At 41.9% G+C, this 24,199-nt stretch overlaps 1 protein-coding gene across 4 annotated transcripts in view; it reads left to right on the top strand.

Annotated features, from left to right (window-relative positions):
• Nucleotides 1-24,199, top strand: part of C2H3orf20 (chromosome 2 C3orf20 homolog) — a 71,791-nt gene that overhangs the window by 25,882 nt on the left and 21,710 nt on the right. For all 4 annotated transcript variants that reach the window (XR_005284190.1, XR_005284191.1, XM_038317925.1 and 1 more), the window contains 5 exons: nt 1,399-1,548; nt 3,012-3,132; nt 10,049-10,180; nt 14,353-14,476; nt 15,916-16,162. Coding sequence is in view for 2 of the 4 variants with exons in the window: in XM_038317925.1 (XP_038173853.1) it covers nt 1,399-1,548; nt 3,012-3,132; nt 10,049-10,180; nt 14,353-14,476; nt 15,916-16,162 (774 nt within the window). In the remaining 2 variants the exon portion in view is untranslated. The remainder of the gene's footprint in view (nt 1-1,398; nt 1,549-3,011; nt 3,133-10,048; nt 10,181-14,352; nt 14,477-15,915; nt 16,163-24,199) is intronic.

Here is a 24,199-nt window from a genome sequence, read left to right as displayed (position 1 = left end):
TTCACTATAGATAGAAGTGTCTATTTTTAGACTCATTTTTAATCCACTCTTATAATTTTGGTGTCTATCCTTATGCCAGATCACATTGGTTCAATTATTAAAGATTTTTGGTAAGTTTTTAAATCAACATGTGCTGTGGATCTTCCCAGTTTGCTTTTTTTGTTTTTGTTTTAGTTATTTGAAATTTCTTCCTTCTTTCTTTTTTTGAAACAAGGTCTTTCTGTGTAGCCCTGGCTGGGCTGGAACTCAAGAGATTTTTGCCTGCCTCTGCTTCCCAAATGCTAGGATTAAAGATATGTGCAACCATGCCCAGCTTCATTCAGTATATTTTGCTTCTGTAGATTTCCTCTCCGTCTCCTCTCTTTCCTGATTTTCTAATAATCTTTCCTGGGGCTCTGAGGTTCTATTATTTCTTGTATTAAAAAAAGATAATATCTCACATTGTAGTTCAGGCTGACCTGAAACTGTGTAGCTCAGACTAGCTTAGAACTCAATCATCTCCTGTCTCAGTGTCCCAAGTTCTGAAAGTCCAGGCATGAGTTCTCATACAGTTCCTTCTTTTCCTTTATAATGTACAGTCTGTATAATTTCAACTCATTGACTTTCCAGAACAATTGTTTTTCTTTTCTTTTATTGTTTTAACTTGTTGCTTCATTTGTTTAGTGTAATTTTTGTTTCAATCATTGGACTGCCTATCTAGGTCTAGAATTTCTGGTCTGTGCCATCTTGTGGGTCACTCTGTGTCTTTTCCACCTGCTTATCACCCTCCCTCTTTCCACTTCTGTTTTTATTTGGCTGGTGGGAAAGATTTAGGAGGACAGATTGTGTTCCCAGTCACTACAGTCCTGCCTGAAGCACTGCTTCTGCAATTCTGTATAGAGAAGGAGCTGCCGACACAGCTCTTCTGAGGACCAGTGCTTCTTGGGACCTCTCAAGCTAAGGAAGGAGCAGAGAGAACGTACTTTCCCACTAGATTGGCCCAAAGGGGAGGCAGCCTGACAGTACTAGAAATACTGCTGGTTCTGGAGATCATCCCCTGGCCCTGTCACTCACTGGTGGTGTAAGATGAGACAAAGCATGGGGTGACCTCCTCACCCTGTACCCCAGACCTTCATGTGTTAGTACTAAAAGTCTATGTAGTACCATTTAGATCTGTGAAAACCCTGACATGTGAAATGGAGAAAGGACCACTTCCCATAAGGTAGTAGAGAGGAAGGACCTGGAACATGGCTGGGTTCCATAATTATCTGTGACACATGCAAAGCACAGGCAGGCTCTTTGAAGGAAGGAAGCAATGCACAACAGAAGAATCCTTTCATAAGGAGGCTTGTTTCTGCGGGGACCCTGATAGCCAGCACCTGGAGAGTTGTGTTAGTTTGACTTGACTGTGTCTGCCAGCTATCCCTCTGGAAACATCGCCATACTTCAGATTCCCACGTGCTGCAGAGGGAAACCCATCACCTGCCTCTTTAATGACACGCCTAACACCTTCCTGGCTCTGTTCAATGCTGATGGCCAAGGCTGTGTTTACTACAACCTAAAGAACTGGTGAGTAGGTCAAGGGACGTCTAACCTCATGAAGTATCCCTTGAGATAGTTGGTACTGTGTATAATTAGTGACTAAAAGTTCCTAGTTTAAGGAGTCTAGAGAGGTACTGAGGCAGGGTGAAGCAGTACCTGTAGGAACCTGTGGTTCTTTGAGGCCCAGCTGCTAGGTACATGTTGTACTTCACAAAATGAGAAGGAGCCTACTCTAAGTCCCCCGACTGGTACACTAGAACATCAAGATCTCCCTCCATTGTTGGTCCAATAAGCAGGGTGGTTTGTTTGTTTGTTTGTTTATTAATCTTTGTTTTTGTTTTTTGAGTCAGGGTTTCTCTGTGTGGCCCTGGCTGTACCAGAGTTCACTCTGTAGACCAGGCTGGCCTCAAACTCACAGAGATCCACCTGCCTTTACCTCCCAAGTGCTGTATTAAAGGTGTGCACCACCACCTGACTGATACACAGGATTTTTGTTTCCACTGTTTTCCAGTGCCAAGGACCAGAACCTCATAAATGCTAGGCAAGTACTCTGCCATTGAGCCACACCCCCAGTGTTTTAGTGGGAAAAGTATCTTACACTAGGAGTGGGTAAACAAATGTGTGAATACAACTTGTGTGGTGTACTTATTACCCATTACTGTGGTGAAGTACCTAACATTAATAACTTTAAGGAGAGATTTATTTTGGTTTGCAGTTTCAGAGGTGTTAGTTTGTTATAGCACAATGGATTAGAGCAGTTCACTTTATGGTGACCTAGGAAATAGAGAAAGGAGATTACAAGGTATCAGAGCAAAATACAGCCCTCCCCAAGATACAATTTAGTGACTAGCTTCCTCCTCCTCTTGTCTTTCCCTACCTCCTAATGATGCCAGCATATTATGAACCCATCAAAGGATTAATCTACTGATCAGGACAGAACACATAGGATCCATCATCTCTGAAGGCACAGATAAACCCAGAGGCATACTCCACTAATCTAGGCATATCCAAGCTACTCAAGTTGACAGTTCAGATTAAGAGCAGCACACTCTCCTGATAGCTAAGAGTTGATCTCTGTGTAGCTTTTCATAAGTTGTTTTTGGAAGGTGTTACTTTCATGTTTGGATGTTGTAGCTCACATTTTGGTGCTTGATATCTTTGTACCAGGCTACAGAACTACAGAAAAAAATCATTTTTCATCCTTTGGGTTTTGCTTGAGCCTACATTATCTGCCTCAGTCTGTCCCTTCTCCAAAGATGCCCCACTAGCGTCAGGTGGTGTAAGGAGTCCTAGACTACAGTGGCTGGAAAGGTGAAACTGCTCACAGGAGTCTTCAGACTCTTTCCTTCCCTTCCTCAGGTTGTTTATGTCAGGTAAACATTCCTTCAGACTAGGGCAGGCTTTCCCAGCCCTGCCTGTTTGTAGCCTGTAGTAAGGAGGGAATTCTTTCAGGGCCTCTAAGTAGTTTCTATTTTCTGTGTATCTCCCAGCTGTCCATATGTCTTGGTTTTGGATGAGGAAGGTGGAATCACAAATGACCAAAAGGGCTGCATAGTCCATAAGTGGAGCTGGACTAACAAGACTGAAACATTACTCTCTCTGGAATACAAGGTATGTGGGCATCATGGGTAGGAGGTGGCTTCCACAGGCTACTCAGCATCAGAAGGCAAGCGCCTGTGAGACTGCACTGCCCCAGCAGCCACATGATCTTCAGTGATGTGGGAGACTCTTCTGTCTATGTGTTACTTTTATTGTTAATAAAGAAACAGCCTTGGCCCATTGATAGGACAGAAAATTAGGTAGGCGGAGTAGACAGAACAGAATTGTGGGAGAAAGAAAGCAGATTCAGGCAGACGCTTCAGGCAGTCGCCATGCCTCTCCTCTCTGAGTCAGACGTAGGTTAAGATCTCTCCTGGTAATCCACCACCTCGTGGTGCTACACAGATTACTAAATATGGGTTAGTCAAGATGTGAGAATTAGCCAATAAGAGGCTGAAACTAATGGGCCAAGCAGTGTTTAAATGAATACAGTTTCCATGTAATTATTTTGGGTGTAAAGCTAGCCAGGTGGCAGGACGCAGCCCCTACACTTCAGAGGTTATGAGTCAGTCAGTAGTGTTTCAGAGTAGGTTCTCTTGCTTTTCTCCAGCCTGTAGAAACTGTGGGCTACTTCACTGACCCTTCATGGCAACTTCCTTTCTATTTGATTTTTATTTATATTGTTGCATTTTGTTGTGGAATATTCATTTTACGAAACAACAGTTATAGTAGTTGACAATGTTATTTTTGATAATTTTTATTTTCAGGTTTTTAGAAATTTATTACATTTATTTTGTAGAAAACTGGCTAGTAAAGAACCAAGCAATACCTGAAGAGTTGGAGAACTTGGGTTCATTTTATGCTAGCTAGCTTGGGCTGAGCTCATGTTCTGCAAATACAACTGCCCACTTACAGTTTCTTACAGTTTTTATAGGCTTATATCAGTTTTGTAATTTATTGCCTACGTGGCTATTTACAGGTAACCTTATGTTTCATGATCATGGAGGGAAAATTTCACTGTGGTTAAGCATGTTTACAGAAGTTTGAACATTATGGGTATCAGCTAAGACATTCTGCCTTCAGTAAGTAGGATTTGTCTAATCAGAGAACTAGCTGTGTCCCAAAACCAAATTTGGCATACTTAGGCTAGAAGTAAGGCTTTATTTCATTTGTCTCTATATCTCTATAACTTTTTTTATTTTTTTATCTCTATAACTTTTAGGTCAGAATTTTATTCAGCTATCAGAGTGCAAGACAGCAATTTGTCTACGTAAGGAACATACTCAATAAACATGTAGCACATATTTCTTTGTGTGTGTGTATGTGTGTGTGCTCATGCACACGTGTGTGTGCCATAAAACACATGCAGAGGTCAGGGGACAACTTTGCAAGGAGTTTGTTCTCTTCTGCCATGTGAGTCCCCTAGTCTGTCTTGGCAGCATGCACCTTTATATACTGAGCCATCTTGCTGGGTTTTGTGTGTGTGTGTGTGTGTGTGTGTGTGTGTGCCCATTGTGTGACTTTCCTGAGATGTGAACTAATGTCTATTCACCCTACATAGGGCATAAATGCGTGACTAAAGAAATGATTCTACCACAGTCTGGCTTATTGGAATTACTTATGAACATATGAACTCATGAGAGTTACTTACAAAGCCTGAATGATTCTAAAGCAACTAGCTGCATTATCAGACATCTAGCCCTGGCATGCTTGATAACCCACAAAAGATGCATCCCTGGAGTTTTCTATACAGCTTGTAAGCAGCTAGACAGGTACCAGAGTCTCTCTACACAGCTTAGCTGATCCCAGAGTCTCCTCCCCAGAAGGAGACTATGTTATGTCTTGTATAACCTAGGCAGGGGCCCTAACAATGTTTTAAATTTCAGCTTTCCTGGATTTGTAAACTTGTCTATTTCCTAAGTACTAGGAGCCTCCTTCCTCCCTCCAGGACAGTGTTTCAGTTCAGAGAAAATTGTTGCACAGTAATGCCTGTCTGTGGCAATAATACATATATAGGATGGCACTGAACTCCTGATCTTTCTGCTCAGTCTTCTGAGTGCTAGGATTACAGGTGTACACTGTTATACCCAGCTATTTAGCACTGTGCCTTATATTTTAGTTCCCTAGGGAGGTGCACAGCAAAGGCCTATATGATCAGAAGTTGCCTGGAATCGAAAGTGGCCCATAAATTATAACTTGGAGTGACAGTGTATGATTCAGAGGTGGCGTAGGAAGTACAATTCTCGGTAAAATGAAAGAATGAACATTACTTCCAAAGGCTTTGTGTTGGGGGACTGGTGTGGTGCCTTTTAAGAGTCCATATGTGCTTCCTATGGAAGAAAGTAGATAACATAGGGTAGGATGACAGGCACCAGGTATCAGGCTCTGGAGAGTTTGCATGCTGTCTTAACTCAAATACTGGCTTTTTCTAACTCCCTTCATTCTGCCCTCCAAATCCAAGCTACTCTCTGGTATTGTTTCTCTTCCATCTGAAGAACTTCTTTGGCATTTCTATAAATAGAAATCTTTTGGCAACAAGTTTGCTGTTGTTTTCATGTGAAAAATGTCATTGTTAAGGGATTTTTTCCCCCAAGACATTGTTTCTCTGTATAGCTTTGGACCCTGTTCTGGAAGTCACTCTGTAGCCCAGGCTGGCCTCGAACTCACAGAGATCCACCTGCCTCTGCCTCCTGAGTGCTGGGATTAAAGGTGTGTGCCACTACCACCTGGCCGTTAAAGGATATTTTTATGGGATACGAGATTCTGGATTGGCTTTCTTTTTTCTTTTAACATTTTGAAAATAGTGTCACATTGTGCCTTCCCTCCATAGTTTAGGATGAAAGTCTGAATCTTTAGTTACCCAAATTTGTTTGCTTTCTCTGGTTGCTAGGTTTTAAAGGTTTTCTCTTAGTTTCTGGTGTGCTGCTTAGTTTTTGTCATTTTGATACAAACCTAGACATATCTAGAAAGAGAGAGAATTTTAATTGACTCATATTAGATTGGCCTGTAGGCAAGTCTGTGGCGGGGGCATTTTCTTTATTAATGATTAATGTGGGAGAATCCGACACACTGTAATCAATCAGTGCTACTTCTGGGCAAAGTGGTTCTAGGTTGTATAAGAAAGCAAGACGAAGCCGGGCGGTGGTGGCGCACGCCTTTAATCCCAGCACTCGGGAGGCAGAGGCAGACGGATCTCTGTGAGTTCGAGGCCAGCCTGGTCTACAAGAGCTAGTTCCAGGACAGGCTCTAAAAAAGCTGCAGAGAAACCCTGTCTCGAAAAACAAAACAAAACAAAACAAAAAAAAAAAAAAAAAAGCAAGACGAAGGCCTGGAGAGATAGCTCAGTGATTAAAAACAGGCTACTCTCCCATAAGATCAGTTTGATTTTCAGCACCCTTATGGCAGTTAACATCCATTTGTAACTCCAGCTCCAGAGGATCCGTCTCCCTCTTTTCCCTCTATGAACAATGTATATACATGGTGCACAGATGTACATACAGGAAAAATACCCATAAATATAAAATAAAAATAAATGTTTTAAAATAGAGAGAGCTGAGCAGTGATGAGGAACAGCCGGTTAGCTGCGTTCCTCCATGACCTCTACTCCAGGTTCTGTCTCTGTTCCTGCCAGGCTCGAGTTCCTGCGTTAGCTTCTCTCAGTGATGCACTGGGACAGGGAAGCCAAACCTTCTCCTCCCACACTTGCTTTTAAGCAAAGTGGTCTTTATCACAGCAATAGAAAATAAACTAGGACACTTAAGTTTGATGATATTTTTTAAAGTATGATTGTCATGTTTATCCTATTTTATTTGTTTTTTAATCTTTTAAATTGCAAGTATATGTAAATGCATTTAATCAAATTTGAAAAATCTTCTATCATTTCTAGAAGTATAAACAATACACAATACAACTATGTCCCAGACTTTCTCTTTTTCTTTGGAGGTGCCAATTATATGTATTATACTTTTAAGGTATGTTTGTGTGCCACGTGTGTAGATGCCCTTGAAGGCCAGGGAAGGATGGTGAATCCCCTAAAAGGCAGTTGTGAGATTCCTGGTATGGGTTCTGGAAACTGAACTCTGGTCCTCTGGAAGAGTGGCAAATTCTTTTAATTCCTGACTGCCCCATGGGTCTTTCAAGCTCTTTTTGTTGTGGTTCTAGTTTTGTCTCTTTGCTTTTCAGAAGTGTGTAATTTCTCTTGATCTGTTTCCAAATTCTCTGGCTTCCTTGTCATCTCACTTTTGCTTTTATGATAACCTTATAAAAAGTTAAAATTCAGTATTCTAGAATTCTCTTTAGTTTTCTATATATATTATCCTCTTGTAGAGAGCTTCCCTTTTAACAATTTACAAGCTTATTTCCCCTTATATCATTGAATATTGTTGCATCAGGTGTCTCAGAGTATAATGTGTAAAGATTTCTGTGTCCTGGTTGTGCCAAACATGGCCACCTTCAGTCATTGACCTGTTGCCTTGAGAATGGCTCATTATTTATTAGTCCTTCTTCTACCATAGAATTTTGGGTTATAGACTGCCACTGTTACGCTGTGGAATCTCAGAATCCTGGTGTCTTTCTGCGAATGGTATTGGATGTGATTGTTCTAAAAGACAAAGAACTTGGTCAACTGAAGCTATGAACTTTTCCCCATCAGCAATAGACAGAACCTCAAATCACAGCATTTTAAATTTCTCTGTGAGCTGTCTTGGGACTGTCTTCACATTCAGGGTTTAGGAACTGGCCAGAGATGTGGGCAAGTTTGTACACAGAATTCTAGACTCTCCTCAGACTCAGTCCCTTCCAGAACTCTTTGTATACTTTACTGTGACTTCTGTTGCCCATGTTCTGGTCTTTGGATCCTTCACCAGAAAGTGGTAGTTTTAACCATGACTGTGGCCTCTAAGCTAGAACATTGAGACAGAAGTTACTTTCATACTCATCCTTAAGTTTGGCTCTTCAAAATCTGCCTGACTGTGCTCACTTTTCTGAGCCACTAAGTAGTTTTTTTGGGGGGGGAAGAGGGGTTGTTTTCATTTTCTTCAACTATTTAGTTACCTGTGGGAGGGTCAACCTTTTAAGCGTTAGTTTAGCTCTACTAGAAGTAGGGTTAAGGCTTAGAGCTGGAATGCTGGGTTCAGCCTCAATGTAGAAGGGTAATGAGAGTAAAGACCAGAGCTAGAGCACCGACTCAGTGCTTAAGACTGTGTTCTGCTCTTGTAGAGGACCTGAGTTTGGTTTCTAACACCCTCACTGGACGGCTCACAATGACCTGTAACTCTAGCTCCAGGGAATCTGAAGACTCTGTCCCCATGGGCATCTGCATTTGCATACACATAACTCCCAACACACATAATGAAAAATAATACATTTTTTTAGAAAAGGAAAGACCAGCAGATGAGTGAGTAGAATGATTAGTGCAGTTACTAGCAAGAGCTAGCATGGTTAGAAATGTTGGCAGTGTTTTTTTTTTTTTTAAACAGGACCATTTCATCAGATGAATGCTAGCATTCAGGCATGAACTACAGAGATAAATGAGGATGAAGACATTGCAAGAGTCCTGGGATTCAGGAATGGATATGAGCATTTTAAAATTAATTTTTAAGTTAGCATGCATAATAACAGACTTGTTATAATATTTTGCAAATATATATTACTATACCCTTTACGATTTTAGATGATCATTATTTGACTTAGTAGAAAAGCTCTCTAGGTACCTATGACCTTATTCCTGACCTGGAACAAGAACTTGGAGAGAACAGACAAGCCAGGTATCAAATGATCTCTTCAGAAGAGGAGCCTTGACTGAGTTTATAGAACACTCATATTGTGAGCTTTAGAAAAGGGCATGTCCCCAGGGAGTGGGACAATAGCTGTACTGTGTTAAGCTTTGTGCATGTTTCAGCCCACAAACTATATCAGCACCCTTAGAGAATGACTGTATTATTGATTTCCTTAAATTATTCAATTGCTAAGAGGCAAAACTAGAATAGAATCTGGTCCCTCAAGCAAAGCTTGAGTTCCTGAAGACATCCCTATTCTGTTTCTCTAGAAGACCCAGAGTGGGTAGTTTCTCTTAAGTGAGAGTAATCAGCAAGTCTGAAGATATCCAGAGATTTGGCACATCATGGTTTATTATCTTTCAGATACTGATGGGCCAGATCCAGATGACAGTGTGTATGAGGCAGAGACTCAGTGATGCGAAAATGAAGCCCTGGCTACTGGGTCAACATCTGAACTAGTGGAAGTAGGAGGAGCAGAGCAGAGAATTCTCTTGATGCAGAACAGTCTGGGGTATCTTGTCATTAAAGAGATGTAGGTCAGAACGCTGAAGACTGGGAAGAGCACAGTGATGGAGGGCTACATGCTTTGTGGTCTCGGATGAATAACACTCAGAATTGGCAAACTTTGTTCACAACTAAACAAGCTGCCCTGTTCTACATCCTCTGACACTGTTCTCTTATGAGGGCAGGAGCATTTATGACTTTAAAAGACACTCCTGTCATTAAAAACCTCCTTTGAACAGTAGCCCCATGGCTACTTCATGCTAAAGGATTTGAGATTCAGACTGACTAAAAAGCTTGCTAACAGAACAAGACTCAAATTAGTTGGTGTTTGAGTAGTCACATCCCAGGATAGTGTACGAATTCAGACAGACTCACCTGCTTGACACCTGTGCTTCTTTCACAGCTGTTTTCAACAGTGGAAAAGAAGGAAGGGAGGGAGGGAGGGAGGGAGGGAGGAAGGAAGGAAGGAAGGAAGGAAGGAAGGAAGGAAGGAAGGAAGGAAGGAAGGAAGGGAAGGAAGGTAACAGGGAAAGAGGCATTGTTTACTTTCTCAGTTAATCTCCCAAAGAACACTGCTATTCTGTCTTCTACATGAAAGTTAGATTCTAGCAAAAGGCCCAGAAGGAGCTTACAAATCTCAGCTCCAAGCCAAGAAGGGTTTATGCCTTGGACTTGGAAGAAATGTGTGCTGGTTTCTTTATCTGCAGGTGAATGAACAAATGAAGCTAACAGTCTTGGGGCCGGACTCCATCACTGTCACCTTCACCTCCATGAACGAGACGGTAACACTCAGTGTGTCACCCAAAAGCTGTCCCCATGGCATAGTGCATGATAAACGGGTAAGGCAAAGTAGACGAGTAGAGCAAAGTAGGTGGGGAATCTAGCCCTGACCCAGGGTGTCTCAGCAAAGCTAGCCACATCATAGCTCTGGAACTTTTCCCCAACTACCTCCTACACAAGGCTCTTCCATAGCCTCGTATTTAAGCAACTATGAATGGAAAATTCTCAGAAAAAGGTACTGTGTCTGAACTGAGCACACACAAACTGCTTGTGCCTCACTCCCTGAATAACACAGTGGAGCAATAACTGATGCAAGACCTGCACTGTACTAGTATGCCAAGTAATCTAGAGATGGCTAAAAGACACAGGGGATATGAATCCCACACCATTTATACAAGGGACTTGAGCATCTTCAGGTTGAACTATCTGTGGAGATGCTCACATCTGTGAGGATATAGATCCCACAAACAAAGAGAGGTGGTGGCTGTATTTCCCATTATTTATTGAGGGGATAAAATTCAACAGAACCTTTTCAAGTTCAGTCTTTCCATACATTGGTCCAGCTATGGCCTGGGCTAAATCAGCATCATGGAAAAGATAGAGCAGATGAAGAGGATGCCATCCCAAACCTTGAGGTGTCCAAAAGGCAACCCTTGGCATGGGAAGTAAAATTGGAATAACCAAGAGCTCCTGTGAGTGGGGCAGATCACCGTAATTCCCCTGTTGATATTTTGCTGGGATTGGCTTATAGGACCAGAAGCAGTTTGCGCAGTGCCAGTCCATATTCACACTTGTCTGCCTACAGAAATTACAAATAGTATCCCTTTCCCCTTCAATGGTGTCCCGCTCGGATGGTAAATTCTAAGGATCTGGACAAGAGGCTCTTAAGCTAGGGGATATTACCATAGTATGCCATAAGCTCTCTGGCTCTCCAAGATAGCTGACATTGAATTACACAAAGACATGGGACAGGAATTCATTGTAGACCCAAAGTATATGAAGAAGACAGTGCTCTCCCCAGAAGAAAGCGTTGTGCCTGCTTTACCCATTGCATTTTCATTCTAGCAGCATTTCTCTCTCATTGATTTACCAAGTAACCCAGCAAGCATTTGTTAACACTTGTAGTAGTGTGCCACAGTAGCTACTGGAGGTGCAGAAATGAAGGCACTTTCTAGTGAATAGAACTTTCAGTCTAAGGCACAGAAGAACACAAACCAATTATGAGTCCAACCTGGTTAGTGTCATGTGAAAGGCCTATGGGAGCTGCTGAGACATGAGGAGAGACAGTGTTCATCAAGGCTCTCATAGAAACACCAAAGACACTCAGATGCCTATGAGCGCAAGCTGTATCAACTTCAATAATTATACCTACAGTGAGCTTAGGTGCAGTACGGAGTAGAGTGTGCTAGCACATGGGAGGCTAGTTCCATCCCCAGCAAAAAGAAAGGAAGGGAGGAAGGAAGCAAACATGGCAGGCAGGTCGACTTGTCGAATGAGCTGAGATGAATGTGCTTGCATGTTGATGCCTCTCTCGTGTCCATTTGTTTCCAGGTTCTTGCTCTAATGGTTATTGTTAAATGCGTACTATGGCTGATGATCTCTGAGTGTTTCCTGAGAGCCATGATATATGCAACTTAAAGACCATCCTGAGAGCTGAATGAAATGACTCTCAAGTCTGTGTGTGCAAGCATACTCTAAGCCTAGGAAAACTAAGTAATTCAAATGTGATTTTGCCTTACCTTAGTACAACTTAGTGAGCCAGAATTAGATGCCCAAAGCATCTGTTCAATGTGACAGACTCAAGTAAAAGTCATACAGGGCTGTCGAACCCTTGAAGTACAATGAGTGCAAACTGATCAGAGATCTCAGTAAAAAACAGAACAAAACAAAAAATTGTGTTTCAAAGACTTAATATAAAAATTTTCAGTAATTTCAAATTTTCATTGTGTGTTAAGTGATCATTTTTATATACTGAGTAAAACAAATATATTGTTAGAATTAATTATAACTTTAGGATGTTTTGAATGTAGTTGCTAAATATTAAACTAGCTCACATTGTATTTCTACTAGACCATGCTAAATGTCTAGGGTAGTGTCTCCATCAAGAGGCTCACAAAGGCACAGTCTGACAGTGCAGTAGAAGGGTGAAAAGTTATCTAAAATGACTCAATAACTCAAAGAACATGACTATCTTGGGAGCATTTAAGCTAGGGATAAACAGGCCGATGCATTAAAATGGCCTCAGAAAACATGCTGCATTATAGATGACAAACACTGGTGACAGCAAAGGCAGCCTGCCAAAAAAGCATTGTCTGTAATTGCTTGTATTTAAAAAATGCATGGTATGTTCTATAATGTATATTTATAACTAGATGAACATAAATATAAAAATAAATGTAATCATTTAATGTGAGCAACAGGATTTCCAAACTTTGTCCTGAACACCAGGTTCAGCATTTCAAGTTATTTTTGCATGAACTTCCCAGGTTAAAATAACTGGTCATCTTAGATCCTTGGAATTGATAGTTTCAAGGACCAAGAAAACTTTCAGAGTACTGGGTCTGACAAAGAGCCCAGGTTAGGAAGAGACCACAGGGCCTTACTCCAGGCACGTTTCTGGTTAAGCCCAAGTTTTCCCATCTATATAGTGATGTGTAAAGGCCAACCTGACTTTAATTCCAACCTAGGATTCTCACAGTCCTTTCAAACATACCATGTGTGCTCGAATGGCTCTAGTTCTATAAAAATCCATGGCCATCTAGAAAGGCTGAAACTGGGGGAGGGTAGTGTCTCTGTCATTGGGAAGCTTGTTAAATGGTTTCCCCAGACACCCATCCCAGAGAGAGCCACCTATCACAGCGACAGGCAGAATGGCAGACCCAGCTTTTACAGCCCTGAGGCCTGGTTTCTCACTAAATATTTCTTATCTAGGCAGCACTTTGGAAGCGAGGCGATGCTTTGACTTAAATGCTTTATTAGCCAAGAGTGCCGCTTCAGATCCTTTTTGGAGCCAGGATGGATATAAATTACAAATAAATAAATAAAATTATCCCAGAAGCAGTGGCTGGAACTGCTCAGAAGGAGGCTGGGACTTTTCTAGTAACTGGGGCTATCCTTTACATAGTTCTTGCCTGGAGGGGAAAAAGACCAACTTAGTCCTTGTCCAGAATATCTGTCTACTCCTCATCCCACTCACTCCACCTGAGACTTAAATTGTACAGAAGAAACTTTCTCATACCTCTACTAATTTAAGAGAGCAATAGAAAAGCATAGAGCCTGCTCTTTAGGAGCCAGCTAAGTTAAGAGATAAAGGAAGTGAGAAAAATGAAAAAACCCAGGCAAACATGTTGGAAATGGGTAGATGCAGATGTTTAGTAGAGAGCAAATGCCACTGGCTAAGGAAACAAGGGCTTCCGGGGGAAAGACTGACTGCAGTGAACTCTGGATTCTGAGCATGGTTTTGCAGTACCATGCAGGCACTCGGCTATGCGCAGCAGCTTCCTCGGAAAACAAGACTGGCACACAGCTTACTGGAAATGACTACTTTGAGGATTAGGGAAGAGAGAGGTTGAATTTCAGGGAAGCTGAAGCAAAGGCCTCTGGGATACCAAAGGGAGTCCAGGTGACCCATCAGAGTAATTCCAACTCCAGGTAAAAGGCCTGGACCTTTGTGCAGTAGATGACCCACTGGTCTCTGTAACCTTAGCCAAGCATAGCTTTCCAACTGTGAGTTGTCCACAGCCAGTACTCTGGTAGCTGGCTGGGTGGAAGGATTCTAAAAGATGTATATGCACCATAGGGAGAGACTGGCAGTGGACACTCCAGAGGAGCCTCTCTGCATCAAATTATTTATAAAGCAATAACATTTATTGAACACATCTGCATGAAATCAGAGCACATCAAGGCACAGTCCTCACCTCCAAGAAGCTTGCAATTTAGGGGAACAAAACATATGTACCCAATTGTTTAGTTAAGTGCTAACTTGTCTTGCAGTCACACAGCACAGTGGAGTCAATGCAAGCAGTAGTACTACACAGTGGAATCAGAGAGGCCTTCCACAATGGGAGAATCTGAGTTAGGTCTGGCCCTGACTCAGGAAACACTAGGCCAGGAGGGACTAGGAAGCAGGAACAGCCCCTTAACCTTCAGAGCAAAGTCAGTCCTGCTGAACAGGCAGACAGCTCCCCGGGGGCAGGTGACCACTACCCCCAACCCCTTTGCCTTCCTCCAGCCAGTTCGCAGAATCAGTACCATGGATGAAAAGATGTTAAAGATAAACAGAGCCCTGGTTGAGATCAAGAAGCGGTTTCAGAAGACTGTGACTCAGTTTATGAACTCTGTGTTGCTGGCAGCAGGTAAGGGTAGAAAGGTGCATAGGCCTACTAGAAGGTATCTTAAATCTTGGGTCACCTCTCTCAAAATTCAGTCTTTTTTCACCTCTTGAGTTTCAGCCTCCTGAGAGGTAAGGGCAACCAGTATTTTCTATGGGGATTGCCTGAGGACACACAGTTGGGACTGGTGAGCTGAGATAACCTTAATTCCTGAACTTTCTCCCTATGTGCCTTCAGTGTCTCCATGCAATGTTACTTTTCCATCGCTCATAGATTTTGTGCATTTCTCTGGGCCCTTTCTGTTTTGTCCCTTGTACTGTCATCCTTTATAACTGTCATTTGCTCTTCTCTCTTCTGTGGATAACAGAAGAAGAGAAAAATCCAATCACTTCACAAAATTGTCCCTGGTAGACAGAGCACTCTTGGGCCCAGTCAGACAGGCTTCAGGAGCTTTCATGTCTGTGCTCTCTGCTCTACTGATAGCCCTTGGAAACAAGGTGCTACCAAATATCACTCTGTTACCTCCTGGCTGGGCCTGCAGCCATGCTCCCCACACAGCTTCCCCAATGAATCTCTCCTTGGCAGCAGAGGCTTAGTTCAATTGTGCCTTTTCTTTGTGAGCCTTCCTTGACTTCCCTTACAAAGTAGGGCTCCCCTCCCCATTCTGATGGTTCCCATGGCTGCTCTGATGGTTCTCAACACTGCTCTAGGTATAAATCTTGCTACCAGGGCTGGAGAGATGGCTCAGTGGTTAAGAGCACTGGCTGTTCTTCCAGAAGACCTGGGTTAAATTCCTAGCACCCACATAGCAGCTCACAATTGTCTGTAACTCTAGTTTCAGGGAAATCTGATGTCTTCACACCAATGAACATAAGATAAATTTAAATAAATTATATATAAAAATCTTGTTACCTAGCCTTGTGAATATTTATCTCCTTTTCTTCCCATCCCCTCTTTTCTCAGCAGCAAAAGGCCTGTCTTGAGTTGTTTTTATGCATAGCATACTCACTCAATAAATGCTTGCTAGGCGAATAAAGGAGCGGTAGGTCTCTGGCCTCAGAAATTTCTACTGGACTAAGTAAAAAAGCAAGACAGAGAAACAAAAATCCCACAACACACCAAAGAGGAGGATGAAACCAGCCTCTTCTCAGCAAAGGGAACAATGGTGTACCTAACCTTACTGTTGAGTGCTATAAAGTGCTGAGTGAAATACAGGGCATCTGGGAAAGTAAGACTGAATCTGGACCATGCGGGACAATTAGAAATGAGATGTGTTTATTCTTGCTGACTACTTCCTAGGGCAGAGTGCTAGATACAGAGCGAGGCAGACTGGACAAAAGCCAGCGAGGGTCTGTGGGTGTAAGCTAAAGTAGACTCCGATGGTCCGGGTGTTAGGAGCCAAGAAGCAGGGGCAGAGGTGACATGGTAGTCTGGGAAAGTGACAACAGAAATCTTGTTGACAGGTCTGTTTACCATAGAATATCCCACCATGAAGGAAGACACAGAAGCTAGTCGTGTCAAGTTGAAATCTGGGTCTTATCCTGATCGGAGCCGTAAGTCAAGTTTCTACCAAGGAGAAACCCTTGTACGATCCCAGTCAGCCCGACCAGATTCCTTAAATGAAGACACATTGAAGGACGAGTCTATACAAACACCCTTGATCCCTGTTCGAAAGAAGAGTAACAAAGTCCAGGCCAAAGTGACACCAAGGTTGGTTTAATCCGTCATTTCTTTCATAGAGCCAAGGGATGTGATGGGTAGTATAAATGTAGTGGGAACCACACAAGCCCCCTGCCTTTGCAGCCCCCACTCTAGGGGTGGAGAAGGATAGGAGATACACATGGATTTAAATAGTATCTTTGACTTTTTGAAAATTTATTTATTTATGTATTTGTATGTATATGGGTATACACAAGCCATAGACTACATGTAGAGATCAAAGGATACCTCAAGGGAGTTGGTTTTCTCCTCCCACTGTGTGCGCTCCAGAGATTGAATCCGAGTTGTCAGTCACAGCATCTTTACCTGATAAGCCATCTCACTAACCCAAAAATGATGTCATTCCAGGTGGCCATGGTATAACTGGAGGTTTCTCTTTAGTCTGACAGTTCTCAAATAACCATGTTGGGCGCCAATTTGTAGACGGAGGCTGCTGTTCATTTCCTGGCCACCCAGACTGGAAATAATCACACAGAAACTATATTAACTAAAACATTGCTTAGCCAATCACTTAAGCATATCATTAACTAGCTCTTATATCTTAAATTAACCCATTTACATTATTTTGTATTTTACCATGAGACTCCTGGTTTACCTGTAAGGTTCTGAACAGCATCTGTCTCCTTTGGCAGCTACTTGGCATCTCTCTGACTCTGCCTTCTTTCCTCCTCTATCTGTTTGGAATTCCTACCTTACTCTATTCTGCCCTGCCATAGGCCCAAAGCAGCTTCTTTATTAACCAATGGTAATAAAACATATTCACAGCATACAGAGGGGAATTCCACAACATCAGACTGTTTGACTGGTGGCTCAGACTACTTACTGGCTAGCTCTACATATAAATTAACCCATTTCTAATAATCTATGCATTGCCACATGCCCAGTGACTTACCAGTAATACTCTGGCATCTTACTCCTTCAACAGCTGTTGTCGTCTCTCTGACTCTGCCTTCCTTTTCCCTTTATTTTTGCTTGAATTTCCTGCCTGGCTCTATTCTGCCTGGATATTGACCAAATCAGCTTTTTTATTAACCAACTGTAATAAAACCTATTCACGGCATAAAGAAGGGCATCCCACATCACCACTGGGCTAATAAGAAAAGGTTTAGAACAGTGTGACATAAAAGAGACTGGTCATGGGCCAAATCTAGCCTGGATGCCTAATTTTTTATCTATTTTTAAATGCTATGGGTGGAACCAAAAGAAGGCTATTTTATGACACATGAAATGAGAGGAAACTCATTAGTATTTGTTGATGATATTCTATTGGAACACAACCATGTCCACCATTTCCCACCATCCATAGATGCTACTCCATAGCATGAAAATGCAGAGTCCTCGTGACAGAGCCCATCAGGCCTCTGAAGGGTGGGATACTTACTTCCCGGTCCACTGTAGAAAAGACTAGCCCATTCTTAGAACAGAGTGGCTGTGGAGTAGACTGGCAAGGCTGCCTTCAATAAGAGGGTCAGGAAAGCTGTTCTAAAGTGATATTTCAAATGAAAAGTGAAGGATGAGAAACAAGCCACCCAAACAGATGTGATAAAGGAACATCACAGAGCCCCAGGAGACAAGAACAAGCTTGGTGTGAGTGAGAGCAGTGTGGCTGGGATGTCACAAAGGAGGCCGTGGGGCGGGCAAGTACAGGTAATCGCTGCCAAGTCCAAAATCATGAATTTGACCCCTGAGACCCACATGGTAGGAGGCACCTGACTCCTAAAAGTTTTACTCTTATATTCTGCTGTGGCACAAATACACACGCACAATTGATGTAATTTTTAAAAAATCTTTTTTTAAAGAATAAAGCCATGATATTAGTTGAGCACACAGGAGCAAGCAGGAGGCTAATCAAGTCGCCTTACTATGCTAGAGGTGCCATCCCATATGTGAAAATGGAACCTCATTAGATTTATCTGTTTTTATTTTAAAAGCTTAAAATATGTATATTGGGGCTGGTGAGATGCCTCAGTGGGTAAGGGGCTGTGTTATCAAATTTGATGACCTGAGTTCAATCCCTAGGAATTTACATGGTAGAAGAAGAGAGCTGAGTCCCACAAACAGTTGTCCTCTGACTTCCACATGCATGTGTGCAATGGCACATGCATGTTCACAAATAGACATGTATAATTTAAAGTATATATTTTAAAATATGAAATTGAGCCAAGCAGTGGTGGCGCACACCTTTAATCCCAGCACTCAGGAGGCAGAGGCAGGTGGATCTCTGTAAGTTCAAGGCCAGCTTGGTCTACAGGAGCTGGTTCCAGGTCAGGCTCCAAAACTACAGCGAAACCCTGTCTCAAAAAACATATATATATGAAATTTACACAAAAGAATGAGAAAATTCTGCCCACATAGCTCAAGTGCACAGACCCTGTAGCCACCAAGTCAGGAACAGACCCTTACCCACTCCCTAGAAGTTCCTTTATGCCAATCCAGTCTTTGCTTCCTTTCTCCCCAGGCCAAACATTGTGAACACTACAGATTAGCTTTTGTTCTAACTTTATGTGAATGGATGTGTGTGGTTTGTTTTCTTGGTTTGTGGTGTTTTCATTCATCGTTATGAATTGACATTTACCAATGTCCTGTGCACAGCATTCATTTGTTCTCTCTCTTCACTATATAACAATTTATTCTGGGATCATGCCACAGACCATGCATTCTAATGACATAGGTGTTTGGTTGTTTGTGGCTGTTGTGCTGCAAAATTGTGCTGCTGTAGGCATTTGTCTTTTATGTGATCATCAAATGCCAAGGCACAAAACCAGAGTGTGTATAGATATGCTCTGCTCCCTGTATAGATGATTGGTCTTCCAGTCGTACCAGCAAGCTCAGCTCCCAGCAGCAGTGTATGAGAGCTCCAGTTCTCCAGCTGCTCCACCTGCTCCGCGTTCTTACCAGTGATAGTGTTGATCTTCTTTCTCTGTCTAAAAAAAATGGTGTGTGTGTGTGTGTGTGTGTGTGTGTGTGTGTGTACATATGCACACTCGGGGGACATTGAATGCCCTATCAGTGAATACTCTATGATTCTCTGCCTTATTTCCTTGGAACAGGGTTTCTCACTGAGCTCTGAGTTGCTCTGCCATTCAGCAAGTCCTAGCAATCTTGTCTCCATTCTCTCATAGCCTGTGGCTATAGAAACTTGTGGTCATGCCCTGCTTTTTATTTAGGTGTTGGGGATTTTAACTCAGGTCTTGGTGCTTGTGCAACAAACACTTTTACTTTATTGAACCGTTTCCCCAACTCCTAGATTATGTTTCACACTGCGTTCATTTTGAGATAATTTTGTATAAGATACAGTGTATGATTTGAAATCTGTTGGTTTTACACGTGGCTATATATTTGTTTCCACATTTAAAAAAATAGATACTTTTCTTCATTAACTTGTCTTTGCACCATTCTAAAGAAAAACGGTGGGTCATATTTGTGTGGGTCTCTTTCTGTACTGTTTTATTAACATGACTTTCAAATATAGAAGCAGCCTTGTATTTCTGGATAAACTTCTTTCAATTATAAAGGTTTCTTTCCCTGTATTTCTGGGTACAACTTGCTAAGATTTTGTTGAAGCTTTTGCATATATACTTGTAAGGGTTCTTCATGAATAGTTTTTCTTTTCTGGTAATGGTATTGTCTGACTTACTAGAGCAATACTGACTTTTAAAAAATGAATTGGGAAGTATATCTCCTTTATTTGTGTTGGATCCAGGTTTTGTCCTTTAAAGGTTTGTTAAGATTTACCAGAAACCATCTTACTCAGAGTCTCCTTTGTAGGGAAGTTTTTAAAAACAAAATTGTTTTTGTAAATATGGAACTAGTTAGGCTACTTGTTTTTTTTTCTTGAATGAATGTTTAGTAATTCATGTCTTTAAGGGGATTAGTCATCCAAGTTATTGGATTTATAGACATGGAGTCATTCCTAGTTTTCCCTCGGAAACTTCTTTTGAAAACTTTTTATGTTTATTTGGTATTTGTGCATAATCACTAGTAACTGGTATACAAGGGAGGTAAGAGGACAGGTGGGGTCTTGCTGAGGTAGGCGCTCTCTTTCCTCCATGTGAATGGGTGGGTCCCAGGGATTGAGCTCAGGTTGTCAAGCTTCTGGCCAGTGCCATTACTGCCTGAGCTCATATGACCACCTTAATGTCTGTAGGATCTCGAGTGCTATCTCCTCACTTCTGCCACTTCTTATGTATGCTTCATGTATTTAGGACAGCCTGGTCCATACATAGAGATATAATCACTGTGTTTCCAAATGGAATAACTTCTCTCCATTGTCATGCTTTTCTTTTCTTTAATATCATTTTTTAGTTTCATTTATTATTTGTGTGTGTGTGTGTGTGTGTGTGTGTGTGTGTGTGTGTGTGCGCGCTCATGAGGACAGGTGCTTGTGGAGGCAAGAAGAGGGTGTCAGATCTCCTGGAACCATCCAGTATGGTGCTGGGAACCAAACTTGGATCTTCAGCAAGAATAGTTCATTCTGGTCCCAGCCTATAATTATTTTTTACTTATATTTTTTCTGGTATTAGTATAACTACCCCTTATTTCCTAAATATTATTTAATTGATATGCATTATTCCAGCCTATCATTTTCGACTTAGTTGTATATTTGAATCTAAAATGCATCCCTATGGAGAACATGTATTAGAGCATAGATCATGGTTCTATTAAGATTTCTATATATTATTTATTTATTTGCTGTCAACTTATCTCTAAATGTAGTGGGTTGCTTCTCTCCTTTTCCTCTCAAGGTTCTCTTTGTGGGGAGGGGGGCATGTGCATGAGCGCGCTTGCACGTGCACATGTGTGCGTGTGTGTGTGTGTGTGTGTGTGTGTGTTTATGTGTGTGTGTGTGATGTTGTTACTGTATTGTTCTTTGAGACAGGGTCTCAGAATATAGCTCAGGCTGGCCTGGAACTGTTTAATTCTCCTATTTTAAGCCTCTTGAATACTGGGTTTGCAGTGCCACCACACACACCTGCCTTTCTCTTAACAGTTTGTCTGTAAAGAGTCTACTCTACTACTCTTACTGTCTTCATGTTGCTGGCTCTCTGTTGCTGAGATTCAATGTGAATTTTTCATTTCAGCTATTGTGCATTCAGTTCTAGTTTTGTTTTGTTATATTTTAATTTCTGCCTCTATTGATTTCCTATGTTTGATGAGACACTGTTCTTCTGGGTTCCTTGGTTCTTGTTCCTTGGCTTGCTTTGAGTATATCTAAAAGTTAACTTAAGCCCCTTTTCTAGAAAGTCTAATATCTAAGTCTCCTAAGGAGCAATTTCTTCTAAGTGTTTTTTTGTATATTCCTTATAACCTTTTCTTGAAAACTGATCATTTTAAATATAGTAGCCATTGAAGACCAACTCTTTTTCCCTGGGGTTCCTCGTGTTGGATTTGTTTGTTTAGCAACTTTTACAAACTCTTTTTGCAAGGGCAGCGTCCTTTATTGCTCACAGTTACTGGTGTTCAGCTAGTGATTTAACCTGAGAGCCCCTGAAGCTAAGGCCCAGAACATTTTTGCTGTTACGGATAGCTCTGTGTTGGGGCATTACTTCTTTCAGCCTTTGCCCAGGGCATCCACAACTGTGTATCAACTTTATCACTCTGTATTTGCATAGCTCCAGAGGTGAAAGATGAGGGTGTTCTTGGATCTCTCCCAACCTGACACCTCTATCCTCCAGTGTACCTGAGAGGCTTTAAATATATTTTCCATTTTGCCATCTACCTCCTTCTTTCATCTTTTGTTTTTTTTTTTCCTACTGGGGCTTTCTTTTTTCTTTTTCTTTTTTTGTCTATGCCCATGTGTTTTCCTTTGCACAAGAAGTAATGTCTGATATTTTTTTGCCTTTGCATGTGTTCTAGTTAACTCTCATTGTTGCTGTAATAAGCACTGACCAAAATAAAACTGGGGGTTTCTATTGCGGTGAAGAGACACCATGACCACAGCAACTCATATAAAGGAAAACATTTAATTGGGGTGACTTACAGTTTTAGAATTTTAGTCCATTATCGTCATGACAGGACATGGCTGCATGCAGGCAGACATGGTGCTGGAGAAGGAGCTGAGAGTTCTACATCTCGATCCACAGGAAACAGGAAGTGAACTGTGTACCACACTGAGTGTAGCATGAGCACAGGAGATCTCACAGTATCTCTCCCCAGACACAGTGACACACTTTCTCCAATAAAGCCACATCTACTCCAACAAAGTCACACCTCCATAGTGCCACTCCATGTGGAAGCTATTTTCCTTCAAACCACCATAGGGAGGAAAGGATTTATTTGGCATACAGGTATAGTTCATTTCTGAAGGAAGACAGGAACAGAAGCAGATACCATGGAGGGACCTTGCTTACTGACCTGTTTCCCTTGGCTTACTCAGTTACCTCTCATGGGCAACCCAAAACAACTTGCCTAGAGATGGCACCAACCACCATGGGCTGGGCTCATCCACATCAATTGGCAATAAAGAAAAATCCCCGCAGACATGCGCAGGCCATTCTGAGGCTTTCTCTTCTCTGGTGTCAAGTTGATAGTTAAAACTGACCACGACAAGTGCTTTCAACAATTTTTTGCTGGGACTGCTCAAGGCAGGTCCTGAGATAATCCCTTAGGGAACCCAGACAGGTCAGCCACCCAGCCACAATTGTTTGAGCCTGAGTCCACATTGCCCACCTTATAACAGCACACAAGCTAGGAATAGGAGTGGCAGAGAGATACCAGCTTCCTTGTCCCAACGCTTGGCAGTTTCTGGTTCCTGAGCTTTATTTAAGTTCGTTTTGATTGGTTTTGGTCAGTTTGTCTATATACATACTTGCCCAGTCTCCCTCCCTCCCTCTCTCTTTCCCCAACGTTGTTGCCACCTCTAGTAGAAGAATAGTTTTGATGTTCTGCTCTGCTCATTTTGGTGACTTCTCTTTTTCCAAAGTTTTAAGAACTCATTCTGAATCCTTGTAGGTAAATTGATTGTTCATCACTTTGTCCTCATTTCATCAGATGTTAATGCATGTGTGTGCGCGTGCGTGTGTATGCATGCGTGTGTGTGTATGCATGCGTGTGTGTGTGCGCGCGCGCGCGCGCGCGTGTGTGTGTGTGTGTGTGTGTGTGTGTGTGTGTGTGTGTGCGCGCGCGCTATATGTGGACGTACTTATCTATGAGTATACATGTGGAGGCCAATGTAAATTGACTTCAGTGTCTTTACCATTGTTCACCTTACTTTCTGAGAAAAGGTTTCTCACTAAACTTGGAGTTTGTAGTTCAGCTAGACTGGCTGGCCAGCAAGACCCTGGCATCTCTCTATCTCTGCCCACCTCCAGCACTGGAGTTACATATGTGCCCTGCCATGCCCAGCTTTTTACATGTATGCTAGGAACACAAACTTAGGTCTTATGCTTGCACAGTGAGCACTTCACTCACTGAGCTATCTGTCCAGCCCCAAATGTTGGCTTTTCTAATACACTCCCAGGCCTTCACATAGCAACCTACTACTCGCTATAGCTGGGGAAGGAGTTCCTGCCTCAGTTTCTTCTTTGCATTTTGTACTTTTACCCCAAAGGTCTTTTCTCTTTGCTTTGTTTGCTTTGTTTGATCATTTGAAACAGGGTTTCTAGCCCAGACAAGGCCTAGAACTCCATATGTAGTTGAGAATGACCTTGAACTTCTGGTCCTCCTGCCTCTATCTCCCAAGAATTGGGTTTACAAATCTATATCACCATACCCAGTTTGAGTTCTGGACTTTTAAATTGCTTGCAAAAGGCTTCCTTGCTCCAAAATTCAGAATAATTTGTTCTATTTTCACTATTACAAATTGTAAGAAATTATAAAGTCAAATTCTCCCACATTAAAAGCCTTAATCACTTTGAATATCTCTGGTATAAATTATGGTGAATATATTCAAGATTCCCCATGGATGTTTAGGTTCTTAAACAAGAGATACTCCACTTTATTTTTATTATTTACTTGGTGTTGTGGGTCAAATCCAGGACCTCATGTACACTAAATGTGTGCTCCACCCATCTTCCACAAACAGATTCA

Source organism: Arvicola amphibius, chromosome 2 (assembly GCF_903992535.2).
Source record: "Arvicola amphibius chromosome 2, mArvAmp1.2, whole genome shotgun sequence".
NCBI lineage: Eukaryota > Metazoa > Chordata > Mammalia > Rodentia > Cricetidae > Arvicola > Arvicola amphibius.
The sequence above is the reverse complement of the archived record's forward strand: the minus strand, read 5'-3'. Positions and strand labels throughout refer to the sequence as shown.